At 34.7% G+C, this 17761-nt stretch overlaps 3 protein-coding genes across 7 annotated transcripts; all 3 read left to right on the forward strand.

Moving 5' to 3' along the window:
• Positions 1 to 927: 927 nt before the first annotated feature.
• On the forward strand, positions 928 to 5645 carry LOC107942566 (uncharacterized). 4 transcript variants are annotated; one of them, XM_041110345.1, is made up of 14 exons: positions 938 to 1553; positions 1640 to 1719; positions 2006 to 2158; positions 2250 to 2462; positions 2551 to 2640; positions 2747 to 2857; positions 2934 to 3203; positions 3324 to 3480; positions 3632 to 3709; positions 3874 to 3974; positions 4189 to 4359; positions 4604 to 4678; positions 5009 to 5104; positions 5265 to 5645. In XM_041110345.1, the coding sequence occupies exons 1-14, from the start codon at positions 1547 to 1549 to the stop codon at positions 5604 to 5606; spliced, it is 1944 nt and encodes a 647-aa protein (XP_040966279.1). In that variant the 5' UTR covers positions 938 to 1546; the 3' UTR covers positions 5607 to 5645. The 4 variants fall into 4 exon arrangements, 3 of the variants coding, with proteins under 3 accessions (XP_040966278.1, XP_016731752.1, XP_040966279.1); XM_041110344.1 differs by having other exon boundaries at positions 928 to 1719; positions 5268 to 5645; XM_016876263.2 differs by having other exon boundaries at positions 935 to 1719.
• A 419-nt stretch (positions 5646 to 6064) lies between these two features.
• On the forward strand, positions 6065 to 10149 carry LOC107942563 (beta-galactosidase 15). The gene is made up of 17 exons (XM_041110352.1): positions 6065 to 6276; positions 6362 to 6570; positions 6660 to 6726; positions 6831 to 6923; positions 7002 to 7145; positions 7250 to 7338; positions 7426 to 7531; positions 7618 to 7705; positions 7775 to 7893; positions 7990 to 8151; positions 8239 to 8435; positions 8522 to 8625; positions 8707 to 8822; positions 8908 to 9132; positions 9228 to 9442; positions 9528 to 9804; positions 9883 to 10149. The coding sequence occupies exons 1-17, from the start codon at positions 6115 to 6117 to the stop codon at positions 9997 to 9999; spliced, it is 2490 nt and encodes an 829-aa protein (XP_040966286.1). The 5' UTR covers positions 6065 to 6114; the 3' UTR covers positions 10000 to 10149.
• A 5069-nt stretch (positions 10150 to 15218) lies between these two features.
• On the forward strand, positions 15219 to 17069 carry LOC121226405 (uncharacterized). 2 transcript variants are annotated; one of them, XM_041110347.1, is made up of 5 exons: positions 15219 to 15937; positions 16024 to 16103; positions 16390 to 16542; positions 16634 to 16846; positions 16935 to 17069. In XM_041110347.1, the coding sequence occupies exons 1-5, from the start codon at positions 15931 to 15933 to the stop codon at positions 17052 to 17054; spliced, it is 573 nt and encodes a 190-aa protein (XP_040966281.1). In that variant the 5' UTR covers positions 15219 to 15930; the 3' UTR covers positions 17055 to 17069. The 2 variants fall into 2 exon arrangements, with proteins under 2 accessions (XP_040966281.1, XP_040966280.1); XM_041110346.1 differs by having other exon boundaries at positions 15232 to 16103.
• Positions 17070 to 17761: the final 692 nt, after the last annotated feature.

Here is a 17761-nt window from a genome sequence, read left to right on the forward strand (position 1 = left end):
CCGGGAGAATATTAGAGTAACTAATAAGACAGTTAGGCAGTTAGTTAGTTAATTATCGGTTAGCTATTAGCACATGTTAGTTAAGTTTGCTACTATAAATATACAAACAACGATTGTACTAAATGATAGTTTTGATTCAATGAATATTTTCACAAGCATTGTATCTTAACAGAGCATACTGACTTGCAACATCTCCCAAATGATCCTTCTCCAGATATAAAATGCTCTTCTGGAGCTTAGAAGGTATGCTTTTACCTCGTATATATCACTATATTTTCTAAACAGAGTATGCCAGGATTTCTTCCTTTATTTCCATATTTTCGCTACAAACATTACTAAGTCTGCCTTCTCATTCCCTGTTAATGTTTTGGCATAACAGAAGAAAGGCGATCCACACAAAATCCTGGATTCTGAACCGCTCGAAATGATACTGCTTCAAAGACTTTCAGTTGCCTTCATTGACCTGATTGCTACTGCCGAAAACATCCCTCCTGGATCTCAAGAACCATAATTTCCGGAAGTTGACGAGTACACTTGGAATGCTTTTTCTAAAAGAGACCGAACTCGCCACAACAATATCTAACACTAGTACCCGAATTCAAGTATTTTGCATTTTTCCATAGAGGTTATTACTTAAAATCCAACCATGGCCAGAAAAAATAAGGGTAATAAAATGGAGAAATATATAAAAACCTTGAGACAATATACTCTAATTTCGGATATAAATAATTTCCCAAAAAAATTTATAAGCTCTAAAATTAGGACCAAAATAATAAAAAAATTAAATTTACCATCAAACAATAAAAATATTAAACAGAATCAAGGGAGTGAAATCTGCCGACTTTATCTTATATATATATATATAAAAGAATCTGCCGACTTTTTTATTTATTATATACTTTATATACAGTCCAAATGCCACGTGGAATGAGTCAGCAGATTTTCACTGGCCCACCTGTCTCTCTGTGTTGGGGAGGTTTAATATCCACTGCTTCGCGGAACCATCGTAAATCCCTCGCTTTGCCAAATGGATGCCGCCACGTTTTGATCGGAAAGTTCATCTTCCTCACCATCTTCATTTTCCTACGCAACCTAAACATTTTATCCAATCGCAGTCGCGGTTGCAATATATATAAAGAAAAAACTAATTAATTAACTAACTATAAAAATGAACTCGAAAATAGTAAACCGAAAAAAGAATAAAAAAAATTCGGTGCTGCTCACGCCACTGCAAGAGTCCATTTATCGAAGTAATCCCAGCTTTTGCATAAAGAAGAGAATAAAAAAAGAAAGAAAGGGTTTTTCGTTTTCGTTGTGTTTTCTTTAATGGCGGAGGATTTTGCAAAGGCGGTGGAGGACGGTCAGTAGTTAGCGAAACGGGTATACTTAGGAAAAGACAGTAGAACGGTGGCGCGTCGTATGGCACCACCGTTAATGGAGAGGTCAACGAATTGGTACTTACCTTCAGCTCCGATGGTTTACGCTGTTATATCCGACCCGAGAATGGTTGACAACCCGGATATGCCGAGTTACCAGCCTTACGTGCATGGAATGTATGACCCACCGGCTTTGATTCCTCTTCAGATGATGGGTGTTAATTTAAACGTGGATTGTTATGTGGATACCGCTATTATTGTAGTTTCAGGTACGTGGAGGATTCATTGCGTTATGGGTAGCCGTTCTTGTGATTGTCTTATTGCTGTCCCTATGGGTAACCAGGTTAGTTCCCTCCACTTATTAATGGAAAAATGGACAAATTTTGATCTCTTTTTTCTGTTTTTTTGGCTTACAGTTCTGTTTCTTTCTTTTTTCAGCCCATGAAGCTCTATTTGCCGTTTGATTATGAAAATTTTGTTCATTTCATTTTGTTGACTTAAAAATGGAATCTTTATCCTACAAAAGAGAAATATTATTGAATTCACTGTTTGGGTAACTTGATTTTAGTGTTTGGAATTGTGTTTATTTAATGTTATCAAGCAAATAATATATTATATTTGGCTAACAGGGTTCAATTCTAGGTGTTGAAGTTGATCTTCCTACAAAATCTTATGTTACTGAACTGATTGGAGAACAAGAAAGTAAGGGTATTGGAAAGATAGCAAGACCAGAAGATGGAGGATTTTTGAAGCCTCATATATTTACTTCAACGATACCGCAGGTGATACCGATGCTTCCAAGTTGTAACGAATTAACTCCCTGTTGTTTTGTTTCTGATGAATGTTTTTTTTGTTTTTGTTTTATATTCTCAGATCGATGGTGGTACTAATATTTCGATTAAGATTCGTTGGTCTCAGATGTTGTCGTATAACGCGGGCCGGTTTTCGTTGACTGTACCGTTTTGTTTTCCGGAGTATGTTACCCCTGCTATAAAGAAAATTTCGAAGAAGGAAAAGATAGAATTGAATGTGAACTCTGGTGTAGCGAATGGAATCTTGTGCAAGGCAACTAGTCATCCTTTGAAGGTTGCATATTTTGATTTTGAATCATTGTGCTCGTGTTTTTTCTTTTTTGGCTTATGATGCAATATATGATTTGCTTCGTATTTCGCAGGAAATAAGACGCCATGAAGGGAAGTTCAGTTTCTTATATGAAGCTGAAATTTTCAAATGGTCGAATACTGACTTCCGCTTCTCATATAGTGTAAGAATCAGCAGCTATGACCATCTCCTGATATTTTCATGAGGAATATCTCAACTTGTTATCATCGAGATATTGATAATCATGTCTTGTCTACTTCTTTTAATAGGTTTCTTCCGGTAACATATTTGGAGGCATACTTTTGCAGTCTTTATATGATTACGACCAAAGTGATATGTTCTGTATTTATCTTTTCCCTGGAAGTGAGCAGAATAGGAAGGTGGGTGTAGCATGTGTTTGACCTGCTCGGTTATTCTTTTCGGTATATAATCCTTATCCTTTTTCAAATTTGATAGGTGTTCAAAAAGGAAGTCGTATTTGTTGTTGATATAAGTGAAAGCATGCAAGGGAGACCACTCGAGAGTACCAAGAGTGCAATATCTGCAGCCCTTTCTAAGCTCAGTCCAGAAGATTCGTTTAACATTATAGCTTTTAGTAATGAGGCTTTTCAATTTTCAACATCCATGGAGTTGGCTTCGAAGGACGCGATTGAAAGGGCCACTGCTTGGATTAGTATGAAATATACCGTGGGGGGCAGTACAAATTTGTTTATTCCACTGGAAAAGGTTAGTAACCGCCTTTGTTTTTTCGTTTAACTTCTCGTGTTTTCTGAAATGGTTGGAGAAATTAGAATCTGGTTAGTATTCCTTTCTCACGATCAATAGCGTGTTATTTATTTCTGTCAGGCGGCTGACATGCTATCAAACACTCGAGGTTCAATTCCTATGATTTTTCTTGTTGCTGATGGGTCTGTTGAAGATGAGAGAAACATTTGTCACTGGATGCAAAAGCGTTTGACAAATCAAGGAGTGTTATGTCCATCCATCCATACTTTCGGCATAGGTAATTTTCACGTGTTAGGGTCTCCTTTCGATTTCCTTTAAGTTCACTGAATTTAGTTCTCATTGTTGTTGACCGACGCCAGCTTGTTCAGTTAGTTCTTTGCACCGTAATTGTTAGTTAACTTGTTGCGTGGGAAATGGGAATGTTTCAGGTTCATTCTGTAATCATTATTTCCTGCGCATGCTTGCCATGATTGGCCGGGGGGAATATGGTGCTGCTTTCGATTTAGGTCTGTATGCACTTTGACATTTTACATTTGAACTTCAAGCCAAGCAAATATTTGGAATTCCTAAATTCTACGAGCATAAGTCTGAACCATAGGCTAAATCCTTAAATTGTGAGGATATGGTCATATTTCATTAATCTTACTAATTATTTTTTCTGTTCTTTCAGATTCTATTGAGGTTCAGATGAATAAATTATTTAGCAAAGGTTTATCTACTGTTCTCGCAAACATCACCATTGATGCATTTGATGATTGTGAAGAAATAGAGGTATGTTCGTCCCCCCCTGTATCAGTTTCATTCACATACGGCATCCTATTTACCTCATATCTGCCTTTCTATGTTTTATTTACCTGAATATCACTGATGTACATCATGATGGTTATTATGTATGCCTAATTGCTCGGACTCGTTGCTTTTTTGCAACAGCCATTCCAATTTAGGTTCTCTTCTAATTTGGGTTTCTTTACGATGTCCGCGACAGGTGTACTCTTCACGGATTCCTGACCTTTCACTTGAAAGTCCATTGACCATATACGGGAGGTACCAGGGCAGTTTTCCCGACAACCTTAAAGTTAAAGGTATATTAGGTGATTTGAGTAGCTTTACAATGGACTTGAAGATACGGAGGGCTAAGGATATACCTCTTGACAGCGTAAGACACATACTAGTCAGCTGGTTTTATCAATATAGTTTCCTTTGTGGGTGTGTCATGCGTTAAAGACCCTTTAATGTTTATTATCTTCCACTGGGTTGTTTGTAGTGCTAGGGTTTGACATCATCATTGCTTATTGCAATACTAACTGCCGCTTTTCATCGATGGTTTATATATGTTTTACCTGTATACGTGAATGACTAGCGCATGGAAGTACTTCATAATTTCCTGTTTTCTCTAACAGGTGTTAGCAAGACGGCAGATTGATCTACTAACAGCTCAGGCTTGGTTTTCAGAAAATAAACGGCTCGAGGAGAAGGTTTGTTTCTAAATATTCTAGCATTTGTTTTTCATCCAAAATCGGTGGGAGAATGCTTTTGGATTGCAACTACTATGATTCGAGTAGTAGCAATGTGAAAAGTTGTTATGGATAATATTATAGCCCGGGGTATAGATTCGTGACTGTGCCGTATCATTTACCAGCGATGTGAAAAGTTATTATGGAAATACCCTTTACTAAGTGCTCAGTGGCCACTTAAACTAGACTGCGTGATTGGGAATGTGTTCGATTTGTTTCACTCGTTTGGATCTCCTCATTTCTTAGTAGTAAAAAAACTGTTGCTAATGCTAATGATTTTGTTGTTGGCAGGTTGCAAAGTTGAGCATACAAACTTGCAACATCTCCGAGTATACCCGAATGACCCTTCTCGAGAAAAATATAATGAAACATTTTGGAGCTTGGAAGGTATGCTTTTGCCTCGTATAATACGACACCCTGGTATATATCACTATAGTTTCTAAACAGAGTATGGTATGCCGGGGTTTCTTCGTTTATTTTCATATTTTCTCTACAAACATTGCTAAGGCTGCTTTCTCATTCCCTGTTAATGTTTTTGGCATGCCAGAAGAAAGGTGATCCACAGAAAATCGTGGAATCTGGACCGCCCGAAATGATACTGCTTCAAAGACTTTCAGTTGGCTTCGGTGACCAGATTGCAACTGCCGAAAACATTCGTCCTGGATCTCAAGAACCAGAATTGCCCGAAGTTGCCAAGATATTTATTAAGACAACCTCGAATTACTTCGGTGGGATATGTAATCGATGCTGTTGCATGGGCTGCATCCGGTGTTGTTCGAAGATGAATAATCAATGTGCCACCACGTTAACACAGCTATGCACCGCCCTGGCATGCATCGGCTGCCTTCATTGTTGCTCAGAATCATGTTGTCCTAACCAAGACGATTGATAAACACATTACGAGAATTAGTTGGAGTTTTTGTTTGAATCTGGTTGCTCGATTTTATAGTTCATACAACATCGTCCACAACCTGTTTGTATATACAAAATTTGTTTTAAAATGAATTATTAATTTATAAAGAATTTGTCAAAAAAAATTATGTATAAAGAATTATATACGTTTATCCTACTTCACACAAAATATAATGACACTTAAATTTTTTTTTTAATTTTTAAATTGAATTATCATGACCAAAGAAACCTTAATTTAATATAGAGATACAAAAATCTCAATTAATTATAATTAAAAAATATTTAATTAATGTTGTTCAAGTTTCAACACTCATATTACTAAATCGAACCTCTTGATTTCTCTAATTATATAAATCTAATTAAATATGTTTTGAAAATCTAGTCTTTGATATGAACTCAATTACTACCCTTATAAATTCATTATCATACTCTTCTGATTTTTCACTCCCAACACTTTTTCTTTTGCTTTACTGGATAAGAGAAGAATGAATATATTCAATCTTTTATTTACTGCTTTTATTTTTTCTTTCATCCTATTTCATTCGAATGCGCTTAATGTCACTCATGATTCAAGATCCATCATAATTGATGGAAATCATAGAATTATCCTTTCGGGTTCGATTCATTATCCCAGAAGTACTGCTCAGGTAATATTTTACAATTGAATTATTCGGGGGTTTTTTTTTTATAATTTGATTTTGAATAATTGATTGATTAATTTTTTATTATTAGATGTGGCCGGATCTTATAAGAAAAGCCAAAGAAGGTGGATTGGATGCGGTTGAAACATATGTTTTTTGGAATGCACATGAGCCAACTCGTCGTCAGTATGATTTTAGTGGAAATCTTGATCTTATTCGATTTCTTAAAACGATTCAAGACCAAGGTTTATATGCAATTCTTCGAATTGGACCTTATACCTGTGCTGAGTGGAATTATGGGTAAATTAATTTATTTTCAAATTTTAACTAACTATGATATTTAATAAATTATCTAACTAGTTTTTAATTTTTTTATTATTTTTTATTAGAGGCTTCCCTGTATGGTTGCATAACATGCCTGGAGTTTCTCTTCGTACTAAAAACGATGTCTTTATGGTAATTCTTTTGATTTTCAGTAACTTTTTTAAAAAACAAAAATTCTATTCTATTTTTGTTTACTTTTATATATAAATAATGTGTTTAATTTTTGTTATTTTTAGAATGAAATGAAAAACTTTACAACATTGATAGTTGATATGGTGAAAAAAGAGAAACTATTTGCATCTCAAGGAGGAAATATCATTCTAGCTCAGGTATATATGATAATTTTTTATGTTTTATTATTTTTATTATGTATTTAAATAATATCAAAATTAAATGTATATATATAGGTTGAGAATGAATATGGAAATGTTATGGAACCATATGGAGACGAGGGGAAATCATATATTAATTGGTGTGCCCAAATGGCTGATTCTCTTGATATTGGTGTCCCGTGGATCATGTGTCAACAAGCTGCTCCACCAAAGCCTATGGTATTGTATTTTATTTACTTTTTACTATATTATTTTATTTAGAAATACATTTTTTTGTGATAACGGTTGAATTTTGATTTCGATTTGTTTAATTATAATCGTAGCTGGAGACATGCAATGGTTGGTATTGTGATGAGTACAAACCAAAAGACCCTAATACCCCTAAATTGTGGACTGAAAATTGGACTGGATGGTGACTTTTTCTTTTTCTTCTTAAAATTGTTCTTAATTTAATTTTAATTATAAACTTTACATTAAATTTTATTTTATTTAACTTTAGGTTTAAGAGTTGGGGTGGTGCAGACCCATTTAGAACAGCTGAAGATCTTGCTTACTCTGTTGCTCGATTTTTCCAAAAGGGTGGTACACTACAAAATTATTACATGGCAAGTGATTTTTTTAAAAAATTAAATTCTTAAAATTAATAATTTAATTTTATTAATTAACCCCTTTGTTTTTCCAATTTTTTTAGTATCATGGTGGTACCAATTTTGGTAGAACTTCTGGTGGCCCATATATTACCACTACATATGATTATAATGCACCTCTCGATGAATATGGTAATTTCATGCCTCTGAATATATATGTATAAGTTATAATTATTCTAATTAATTATTAATTTTTATTAGGAAATTTGAATCAACCAAAATGGGGACATTTGAAGCAGCTTCATGATGTTCTACATTCCATTGAGTATATTCTTACAAATGGAGACGTTAAAAATGAAAAACTCAGCAATTTAGTCATGGTAATAAAATGAATATATATAAAAATTTATTTGATAAAATAATAAATATTTATCATTTTATTCTAATTATTATTCTTAATTATATATATGATTTAGGCTACTATTTATGAAACAAAGGAGAAATCAAGTTGTTTTTTGAGCAATACAAATACCAAAATAGATGCAAATGTCAACTTCGGAGGCATTAATTACTTTGTTCCAGCATGGTCTATTAGTATCCTTCCAGATTGTAGGGAGGAAGCATATAATACCGCTAAGGTAAATCCTATTTTTGTGTTTTGGGTTATTATAATTATAATAAATATGTTATGATTGTTAATGGGTTTATATTTAAAAAAAAACTAGGTTTCTGCTCAAACTTCATTGATGATTAAGAAATTGAACAAAGCTGAAGATGAACCGAGTTCTTTGAAATGGATGTGGCGACCCGAGTTGATCGAATCTACTTCTGTTCAAGGAAGGGGAGATGTTTCCGTTAACAAGATTGTTGATCAAAAGGATATGGCAAATGATGCTAGTGATTATTTGTGGTATATGACAAGGTAAATTATTTAACACAACTATATTCAATTCATTTAATGTAAATTATATATATTTTGATTAATTAATTAATTTATTTTTTGGACAGTATTAATGTTGCAAAAGATGATCCCATGTTGAATGGAACAGTGACACTTCGTGTCAATGATACTGGTCATGTTCTTCATGCTTTTTTCAATGGAGAATATATCGGTAATTATGAACTATGTTTTATATATATTATATTGAATTCAAAATATATTTATTTGATTATATATGTATTTGTTTTCGTAGGTTCACAATGGTCAAAATATGGTAACAACAACGTGACATATGTTTTCGAGAGGAACGTCAACCTATCCCTCGGGAAAAACTTGATATCATTACTTAGTGTCACTGTTGGATTCAAGGTATATACATACATATATATATATACATACGACAAATAAAAAAACTCTAGAATTTTAACATATAATTTGAATCAAAATAATGCAGAACTATGGTCCAATGTTTGATCTGGTTGGAGCTGGAATTACATCACCAATTGAGCTAGTTTTGAACAAAAATGTTGTCAAGGATTTGTCTTCAAATAAATGGACATATAAAGTTGGTTTGAATGGGATTTCAAACAAGTTTTTCGACACAGATTGTGCTTCAAAATCATCATCCAAATGGGTCTCTGACCCTATTCCGGTTGACAAGAACTTCACTTGGTACAAGGTAATTAAAACCAATACATTTACTTGCATATAAATGTTACATATAATGTTTGATTTTATTAATATTTATGTTTGGTTATTTTTTTTAAATTGTAGACAACATTCAAAGCTCCGTTGGGGAATAAACCAGTTGTTGTGGATTTACTAGGTTTAGGAAAGGGCATGGCTTGGGTAAATGGTCATAGCCTTGGTAGATATTGGCCATCTTATATAGCTGATAAGCAGCTTTGTAAGACAGAGACTTGTGACTATCGTGGTAGATACAGTGATAGTAAATGTGTCTCTAAGTGCGGTGAACCTACCCAAAGATGGTAATCTTAAGTTTTTTACATATGTTAATATATATTTTTATATTGTTAGTATTTTTTTCATTATTCTAATTTTGTTGTTTTATAGGTACCATGTTCCTCGATCATTTCTTAAAGACAGTGAGAACACTTTGGTATTGTTTGAGGAATTTGGTGGTAATCCTTCTGGTGTACAATTCCAAACCGTTGAAATCGGATCGGTTTGCATAAATACTCACGAAGGAAAAGAAGTGGAATTATCATGCCAGGATCGACCAATTTCAAAGATTAAGTTTGCTAGTTTTGGTAGTCCACAAGGTGTGTGCGGATCATTTGACAAAAGTGAATTTGACTCGGAAGTGGATGCTTTATCAATTCTTGAAAAGGTAAGTTATTTTCATATTATTTTTTAATATCTTGAAATATATTTTTTCCAATGATATATATTTTGAAAATTTTAACAGGAATGTCTGGGTAAAGAATCGTGCTCCTTCAAAATTACTGAAGAAAAATTCGGAAGACCTTCTTGTGAAGTAAAAAAATTAGCCGTGGAAGCCGTTTGTGAAGATTTTACTCTTTAAATTCTTTTTTTATTTAGATTTTTCAATAATTTTAGGTCTTTTTAGTTTTATTTTTTAATTGTTTAGTTAAGTTTTTCTTTTTGATTATTTTAGGAAATCATCTTAGGTTTTGTAATTATATCAATATAATAAAAGTATATATATTATTTATTATTTGCTTTCATGATAATATTCTCTTATAGATTTAATATACAAACTAAATCTAAAAACTCTAGAAAGGCCAAATGAAATTAATTTTGTCTAAATTATAAGCCAAACTTTTGGTCATTGACAACAATGAACAAAGACATTTATTGCTTTTAGGTTGCAAAAGTTGTCATTAATAGACTGCTGACATGCTATCAAATTCTAGAGGTTCAATTCTTATGATTTTTCTTGTTACTGTTGGGCCTGTCGAAGACGAGAGAAACATTTGTCACTGTATGCAAAAACGATAGACAAATCAAGGAGTGTTATGTCCATCCATCCATCCATACTTTCGGCATAGGTAATTTTCTCGTCTTAGGGTCTCCTTTCAATTTCTTTTTGAAGTTCACTGAATTTAGTTCTCGTTATTGTTGACCGACGCAAGCTTGTCCGGTTAGTTCTTTGCACCATAATTGTTAGTTAACCTGTTGTGTGGGAAATGGGAATATTTCAGGTTCATTCGGTAATCATTATTTCCTGCATGCTTACCATGATTGGCTGGAGAGAATACGTTGTTGCTTTTGATTTAGGCTTGTATTGTCATTTTTACATTTGAATTAACTCAAGCCAAATAATTTTTTCGATTTCCCAAATTCTACGAGCAAAAGTCTGAACGATAGGCTAAATCCTTAAATTGCAAGGATATACAAAAGTTTACGCCATATTTCATTAATCTTACAAATTATTTTTTCTGTTCTTTCAGTATCTATCGAGGTTCAGATGAATAAATTATTTAGCAAAGGTGTATCTACTGTTCTCGCAAACAGCACCATTGATGCATTTGATGATCATGAAGAAATAGAGGTACGTTCGTCTCCTCCTCCCGTATCAGTTTCATTCATATATGACATCCTATTTACCTTACATCTTCCTTTCTATGCTTTTAATTACCTGAATATCACTGATATATATAATAATGGTTATTATGTATGCCGACTCGTTACTTTCTTGCAACAGCCATTCCAATTTAGGTCATCTTGACAGCGTAAGACAATACTAGTCAGCTGATTTTAACGATATACCTTCCTTTGTGGGCGTGTCATGCGTTAAATGTTTATTATCTTCCATCGGGTTGTTTATATTGCTAGGGTTTGACATCATCATTGCTCATTGCAATACTATCTGCCTCTTTTCATCGATATATAGTGTATATATTTTTTATCTGTATACGTGAATGATTTGCCCATGGAAATTCTTCATAATTTCCTGTTTTCTCTAATAGGTGTTAGCAAAACCGACAGCTTGATCTATTAACAGCTCAGACTTGGTTTTCAGAACATAAACGGCTGAAGAAGAAGGCTTGTTTCTAAATATTCTAGCATTTTTTTCATCCAAAACGGGTGGGATAATGCTTTTGGATCGCAACTACTACTTTGATTCGAGTACTAGCAATGTGAATAGTTATTACGAATAATATTATAGCTGCTGCGCAGCGATTACTCTTTACTAATTGCTCAGTGGCCAGACTGAGTCATTGGCATTTTGATCTCTGCATTTCTTAGTAGTAAACAACTGATGCTAATGCTATTGATTTTGTTGTTGGCAAGTTACAAAGTTGAGCATGTTAGAGTAACTAATAAGACAGTTAGGCAGTTTGTTAGTTAACTATCGGTTAGCTATTATTAGCATGTAACACCCTTAACCCGTAACCGTCGCCAGATTAGGGTTACGAGGCATTACTGAATAAGACACAATTCAGCACAAACATTTATCACCTTTCATGCCCCAATGAATAACTATACATTTATAACATTACTAAACTCAGATGTTCACGAATAATTTATACTAGATTCGAAAAATATAAATTATAAAACCAATTCACCTCAAATTTAATCAAACTAACTAAACATATTTTACTTATTATAAAATAACATAACAAATTACATATACATTAAAATTCCATTAGCCGAAACTTATGACTATATAGTAAAGCATTTGGACACTTAAATAAGCATCAATCATATGTCACTTTCATATACTCAACTTACAACAATACCCGCTTATACATGTTTAAACCACAACTAACCATATCACTTCATAACATTAACTAGTACCAATATAATTTATTCATTCCTTAGAGTATTTGGTTGCTTATGATTTTTGAACCTTCGACCATACAATACTTTAAAACTACAGTATAGGTCAACTCCATACAATATAGGTTAACTCCATTCACGTTTTTGGGGTATTCACCATGTTATAAAGGGTACCGTTGTCAGGCTACTGATGGAAGGGTCTATATTTCCCGTCATGTTACATTTCATGAAAATGAATTTCTATTTAAAACTCTCTGCCCCAAGTCTGCAGCTTCCATACCTTCTATTTCACAGTCTAGTTCTAAGCTTCTTATTATGACACCAGTTCATACAGCTCAGGGTACTCCAGTAGTTAATGTTCCAATGGTTACTCGTGTTAATTCCTTGAATGAGGTTTCTGTGCTCAGTGTTGATACTCTAGTACAGTCCCCTTGTGTAAGTTTCAGCTCTAGAAGGTCTAGTTTTGGTAGGCCACATGTGTCTTCTCCATCACCTGCTATCCCAGTTAATTCTTATGCAATGGTTACACGTAGCAAGGCTAGTATTTTTAAATCGAAGGCCTACCTAAGCAATGTAGCTTGTTTATTGAATGATACTCTGCTGACATCCATGAAGCAATGCAAGATGAGTGTTGGCAAGCAGCGATACATAATGAGTTACAGGTTCTTCTTCAAAATAAAACATAGGCTATTTGTCCTCTGTCTGCTAATAGGAAGGTCATTGGATGCAAGTGGCTGTTTAAAGTGAAAAAGAGGGCTGATGAGACCGTGGAGAGGTATAAGGCACGATTGGTGGCTAAAGGTTTTTCTCAACATGCTGGATTTAATTTTTGCGACATGTTTAGTCCAGTAGTTAAGGCAACAACTATACGGGCTGTTCTAGCTATTGTAGTCATAAAAAGGCTGGTCATTAAGGCAAGTTGATGTGAATAATGTCATTCTCAATGGGGATCTAACATAAGAGATTTATATGGCTCAACCACCTGGGTTTGAAGTTGCAGGTGACAATGGCCAAAAACTTGTTTGTCGACTGACCAAGGCATTGTATAGTCTGAGGCAAGCTCCTCGTGCATGGTTTCAGACACTAAAGCAGTATCTAGTGGATTAACTTGGTTTTTGTACATCGAAAGCTGATCCTTCACTATTCATTCGAGCCTTCGATGGATAACTCTTGCGGCTTATGACTCATGTGGATGACATAGTAGTCACAGGCAGCTCCATTACAGATATAAACAAAGTGATAAGTCAGTTTCATGATAATTTTGCTCTTAAAGACATGGGTAGGATCAATTTTTTCTTGGGCATTGAAGTGCAACATACACCTCAGGGTCTGTTCCTTAATCAGAAGAAATATGTCTCGGAAATACTTCATAAAACAGGCATGGCAATAGCTGCACCTACGCCTACACCCATGGTGAGCACTCCCAAACTAGTTGCTTCAGATGGTAGTCCATCATTTGCTGGTGGTCACTTGTATCAGAGTACAGTTGGCATGCTTCAGTATTTGTGTATTACACGTCCTGACTTAGCGTTTTGCGTGAACAAACTAAGTCAGTATATGAACTTGCCTAGTGATATCCATTGAAAGGCAGTTAAGCGTGTATTGAGGTACCTTATAGGGACTATGGATCATGGTTTGTTCCTCTCAAAAGGTCAGTTTAAGTTAGTGTGCTACTCTGATGTTGACTGGGTTGCCTCTGTTGAAGATCGACGTTCTACCACAGGATATGTGGTTTACCTAGAACCAAACCCGATTGCATGGTGCTTCAAGAAGTAAGCAGTAGTATCCAGGTCCTCATCTGAAGCCGAATACCGCATCTTAGCTAATTGTGTATCTGAGTTGCTATGGGTTAAGCTGCTGTTAGATGAAATTGGCATGTCAGTTTGTCAGATACCAGTAGTATGGTGCGACAATCCCTCTACAGTCACCATGACTGCAAATCTAACTCATCATACTCGAAAGAAACATGTGGAGATTGATCATCACTTTGTGCGTGAAAAAGTACTTGATGGTGTACTGCAGGTCAGTTTTGTTCCATCCACAAGACAAATTGCTGATGTTCTTACCAAGCCTATACCACTAAAACAGTTTGCTACATTCATACAAGAATTGCAAGTTCGTTTCAGTAATGACGATATTCAAGTTTTAAACGTTGAAGCAAAACCGGGAGAATATTAGAGTAACTAATAAGACAGTTAGGCAGTTAGTTAGTTAATTATCGGTTAGCTATTAGCACATGTTAGTTAAGTTTGCTACTATAAATATACAAACAACGATTGTACTAAATGATAGTTTTGATTCAATGAATATTTTCACAAGCATTGTATCTTAACAGAGCATACTGACTTGCAACATCTCCCAAATGATCCTTCTCCAGATATAAAATGCTCTTCTGGAGCTTAGAAGGTATGCTTTTACCTCGTATATATCACTATATTTTCTAAACAGAGTATGCCAGGATTTCTTCCTTTATTTCCATATTTTCGCTACAAACATTACTAAGTCTGCCTTCTCATTCCCTGTTAATGTTTTGGCATAACAGAAGAAAGGCGATCCACACAAAATCCTGGATTCTGAACCGCTCGAAATGATACTGCTTCAAAGACTTTCAGTTGCCTTCATTGACCTGATTGCTACTGCCGAAAACATCCCTCCTGGATCTCAAGAACCATAATTTCCGGAAGTTGACGAGTACACTTGGAATGCTTTTTCTAAAAGAGACCGAACTCGCCACAACAATATCTAACACTAGTACCCGAATTCAAGTATTTTGCATTTTTCCATAGAGGTTATTACTTAAAATCCAACCATGGCCAGAAAAAATAAGGGTAATAAAATGGAGAAATATATAAAAACCTTGAGACAATATACTCTAATTTCGGATATAAATAATTTCCCAAAAAAATTTATAAGCTCTAAAATTAGGACCAAAATAATAAAAAAATTAAATTTACCATCAAACAATAAAAATATTAAACAGAATCAAGGGAGTGAAATCTGCCGACTTTATCTTATATATATATATATAAAAGAATCTGCCGACTTTTTTATTTATTATATACTTTATATACAGTCCAAATGCCACGTGGAATGAGTCAGCAGATTTTCACTGGCCCACCTGTCTCTCTGTGTTGGGGAGGTTTAATATCCACTGCTTCGCGGAACCATCGTAAATCCCTCGCTTTGCCAAATGGATGCCGCCACGTTTTGATCGGAAAGTTCATCTTCCTCACCATCTTCATTTTCCTACGCAACCTAAACATTTTATCCAATCGCAGTCGCGGTTGCAATATATATAAAGAAAAAACTAATTAATTAACTAACTATAAAAATGAACTCGAAAATAGTAAACCGAAAAAAGAATAAAAAAAATTCGGTGCTGCTCACGCCACTGCAAGAGTCCATTTATCGAAGTAATCCCAGCTTTTGCATAAAGAAGAGAATAAAAAAAGAAAGAAAGGGTTTTTCGTTTTCGTTGTGTTTTCTTTAATGGCGGAGGATTTTGCAAAGGCGGTGGAGGACGGTCAGTAGTTAGCGAAACGGGTATACTTAGGAAAAGACAGTAGAACGGTGGCGCGTCGTATGGCACCACCGTTAATGGAGAGGTCAACGAATTGGTACTTACCTTCAGCTCCGATGGTTTACGCTGTTATATCCGACCCGAGAATGGTTGACAACCCGGATATGCCGAGTTACCAGCCTTACGTGCATGGAATGTATGACCCACCGGCTTTGATTCCTCTTCAGATGATGGGTGTTAATTTAAACGTGGATTGTTATGTGGATACCGCTATTATTGTAGTTTCAGGTACGTGGAGGATTCATTGCGTTATGGGTAGCCGTTCTTGTGATTGTCTTATTGCTGTCCCTATGGGTAACCAGGTTAGTTCCCTCCACTTATTAATGGAAAAATGGACAAATTTTGATCTCTTTTTTCTGTTTTTTTGGCTTACAGTTCTGTTTCTTTCTTTTTTCAGCCCATGAAGCTCTATTTGCCGTTTGATTATGAAAATTTTGTTCATTTCATTTTGTTGACTTAAAAATGGAATCTTTATCCTACAAAAGAGAAATATTATTGAATTCACTGTTTGGGTAACTTGATTTTAGTGTTTGGAATTGTGTTTATTTAATGTTATCAAGCAAATAATATATTATATTTGGCTAACAGGGTTCAATTCTAGGTGTTGAAGTTGATCTTCCTACAAAATCTTATGTTACTGAACTGATTGGAGAACAAGAAAGTAAGGGTATTGGAAAGATAGCAAGACCAGAAGATGGAGGATTTTTGAAGCCTCATATATTTACTTCAACGATACCGCAGGTGATACCGATGCTTCCAAGTTGTAACGAATTAACTCCCTGTTGTTTTGTTTCTGATGAATGTTTTTTTTGTTTTTGTTTTATATTCTCAGATCGATGGTGGTACTAATATTTCGATTAAGATTCGTTGGTCTCAGATGTTGTCGTATAACGCGGGCCGGTTTTCGTTGACTGTACCGTTTTGTTTTCCGGAGTATGTTACCCCTGCTATAAAGAAAATTTCGAAGAAGGAAAAGATAGAATTGAATGTGAACTCTGGTGTAGCGAATGGAATCTTGTGCAAGGCAACTAGTCATCCTTTGAAGGTTGCATATTTTGATTTTGAATCATTGTGCTCGTGTTTTTTCTTTTTTGGCTTATGATGCAATATATGATTTGCTTCGTATTTCGCAGGAAATAAGACGCCATGAAGGGAAGTTCAGTTTCTTATATGAAGCTGAAATTTTCAAATGGTCGAATACTGACTTCCGCTTCTCATATAGTGTAAGAATCAGCAGCTATGACCATTGTTGACACCATTTTTGATGAAAATGGGGTCGACTTGGGTTTTGATGAAAACGAAAAAAACGGGAGTCGCCACCAATCCTTTTTGGGTGTGATTGGGCCACCTTGGAAAGAGGTTGTTTTTAATAAATAATTTGATCTTATTAAAACAACGGTTTTGGTCTACGAAATTTAGGAAACGGGTTCGGGAGTCGGTTACGTACGAGGAAGGGTTAGCACCCTCGTAACGCCCAGAAATTGGTACCTAGTTGATTATCTAATGTCTTGATGTCGAAAATTGAGAACTTGAAAGAATTTAAAAAAAAAAAAATACGATCCTAGCATTAAAGTTTTGGAAAAAGAAGTATATTTCACGTTAATCGAGGAAGAGAATCATATCCAGTAAGTTAGAATACAATGTCTCAAACTCCCGATACGCGAATAAAAAATGCTTATTTAAAAGATATTTTAGCCATCTCGGATTTAAAATGAGATCACGACCAGTAAGTTAGGACGCGACTCTTTTTAAGATCCCGGGATCATTTAAAATTTGAGCTTGAAAAGATTCGTGCATTTAGATTTGTCGAGAAAAACGAAACCCAGTAAGTTAGGGCACGATTTTCTCGATTCCAAACACGAAATGTTATTTTTTGAAAAAAAATAAATTTTGTTATATCGAGTAAAAATAAAGCACAAAATCATAGTGAAAGCAAATTACGTTATTTATGCATAGCAAG

Source organism: Gossypium hirsutum, unplaced genomic scaffold, assembly GCF_007990345.1.
Source record: "Gossypium hirsutum isolate 1008001.06 unplaced genomic scaffold, Gossypium_hirsutum_v2.1 scaffold_163, whole genome shotgun sequence".
NCBI classification, from domain to species: Eukaryota; Viridiplantae; Streptophyta; class Magnoliopsida; order Malvales; family Malvaceae; genus Gossypium; species Gossypium hirsutum.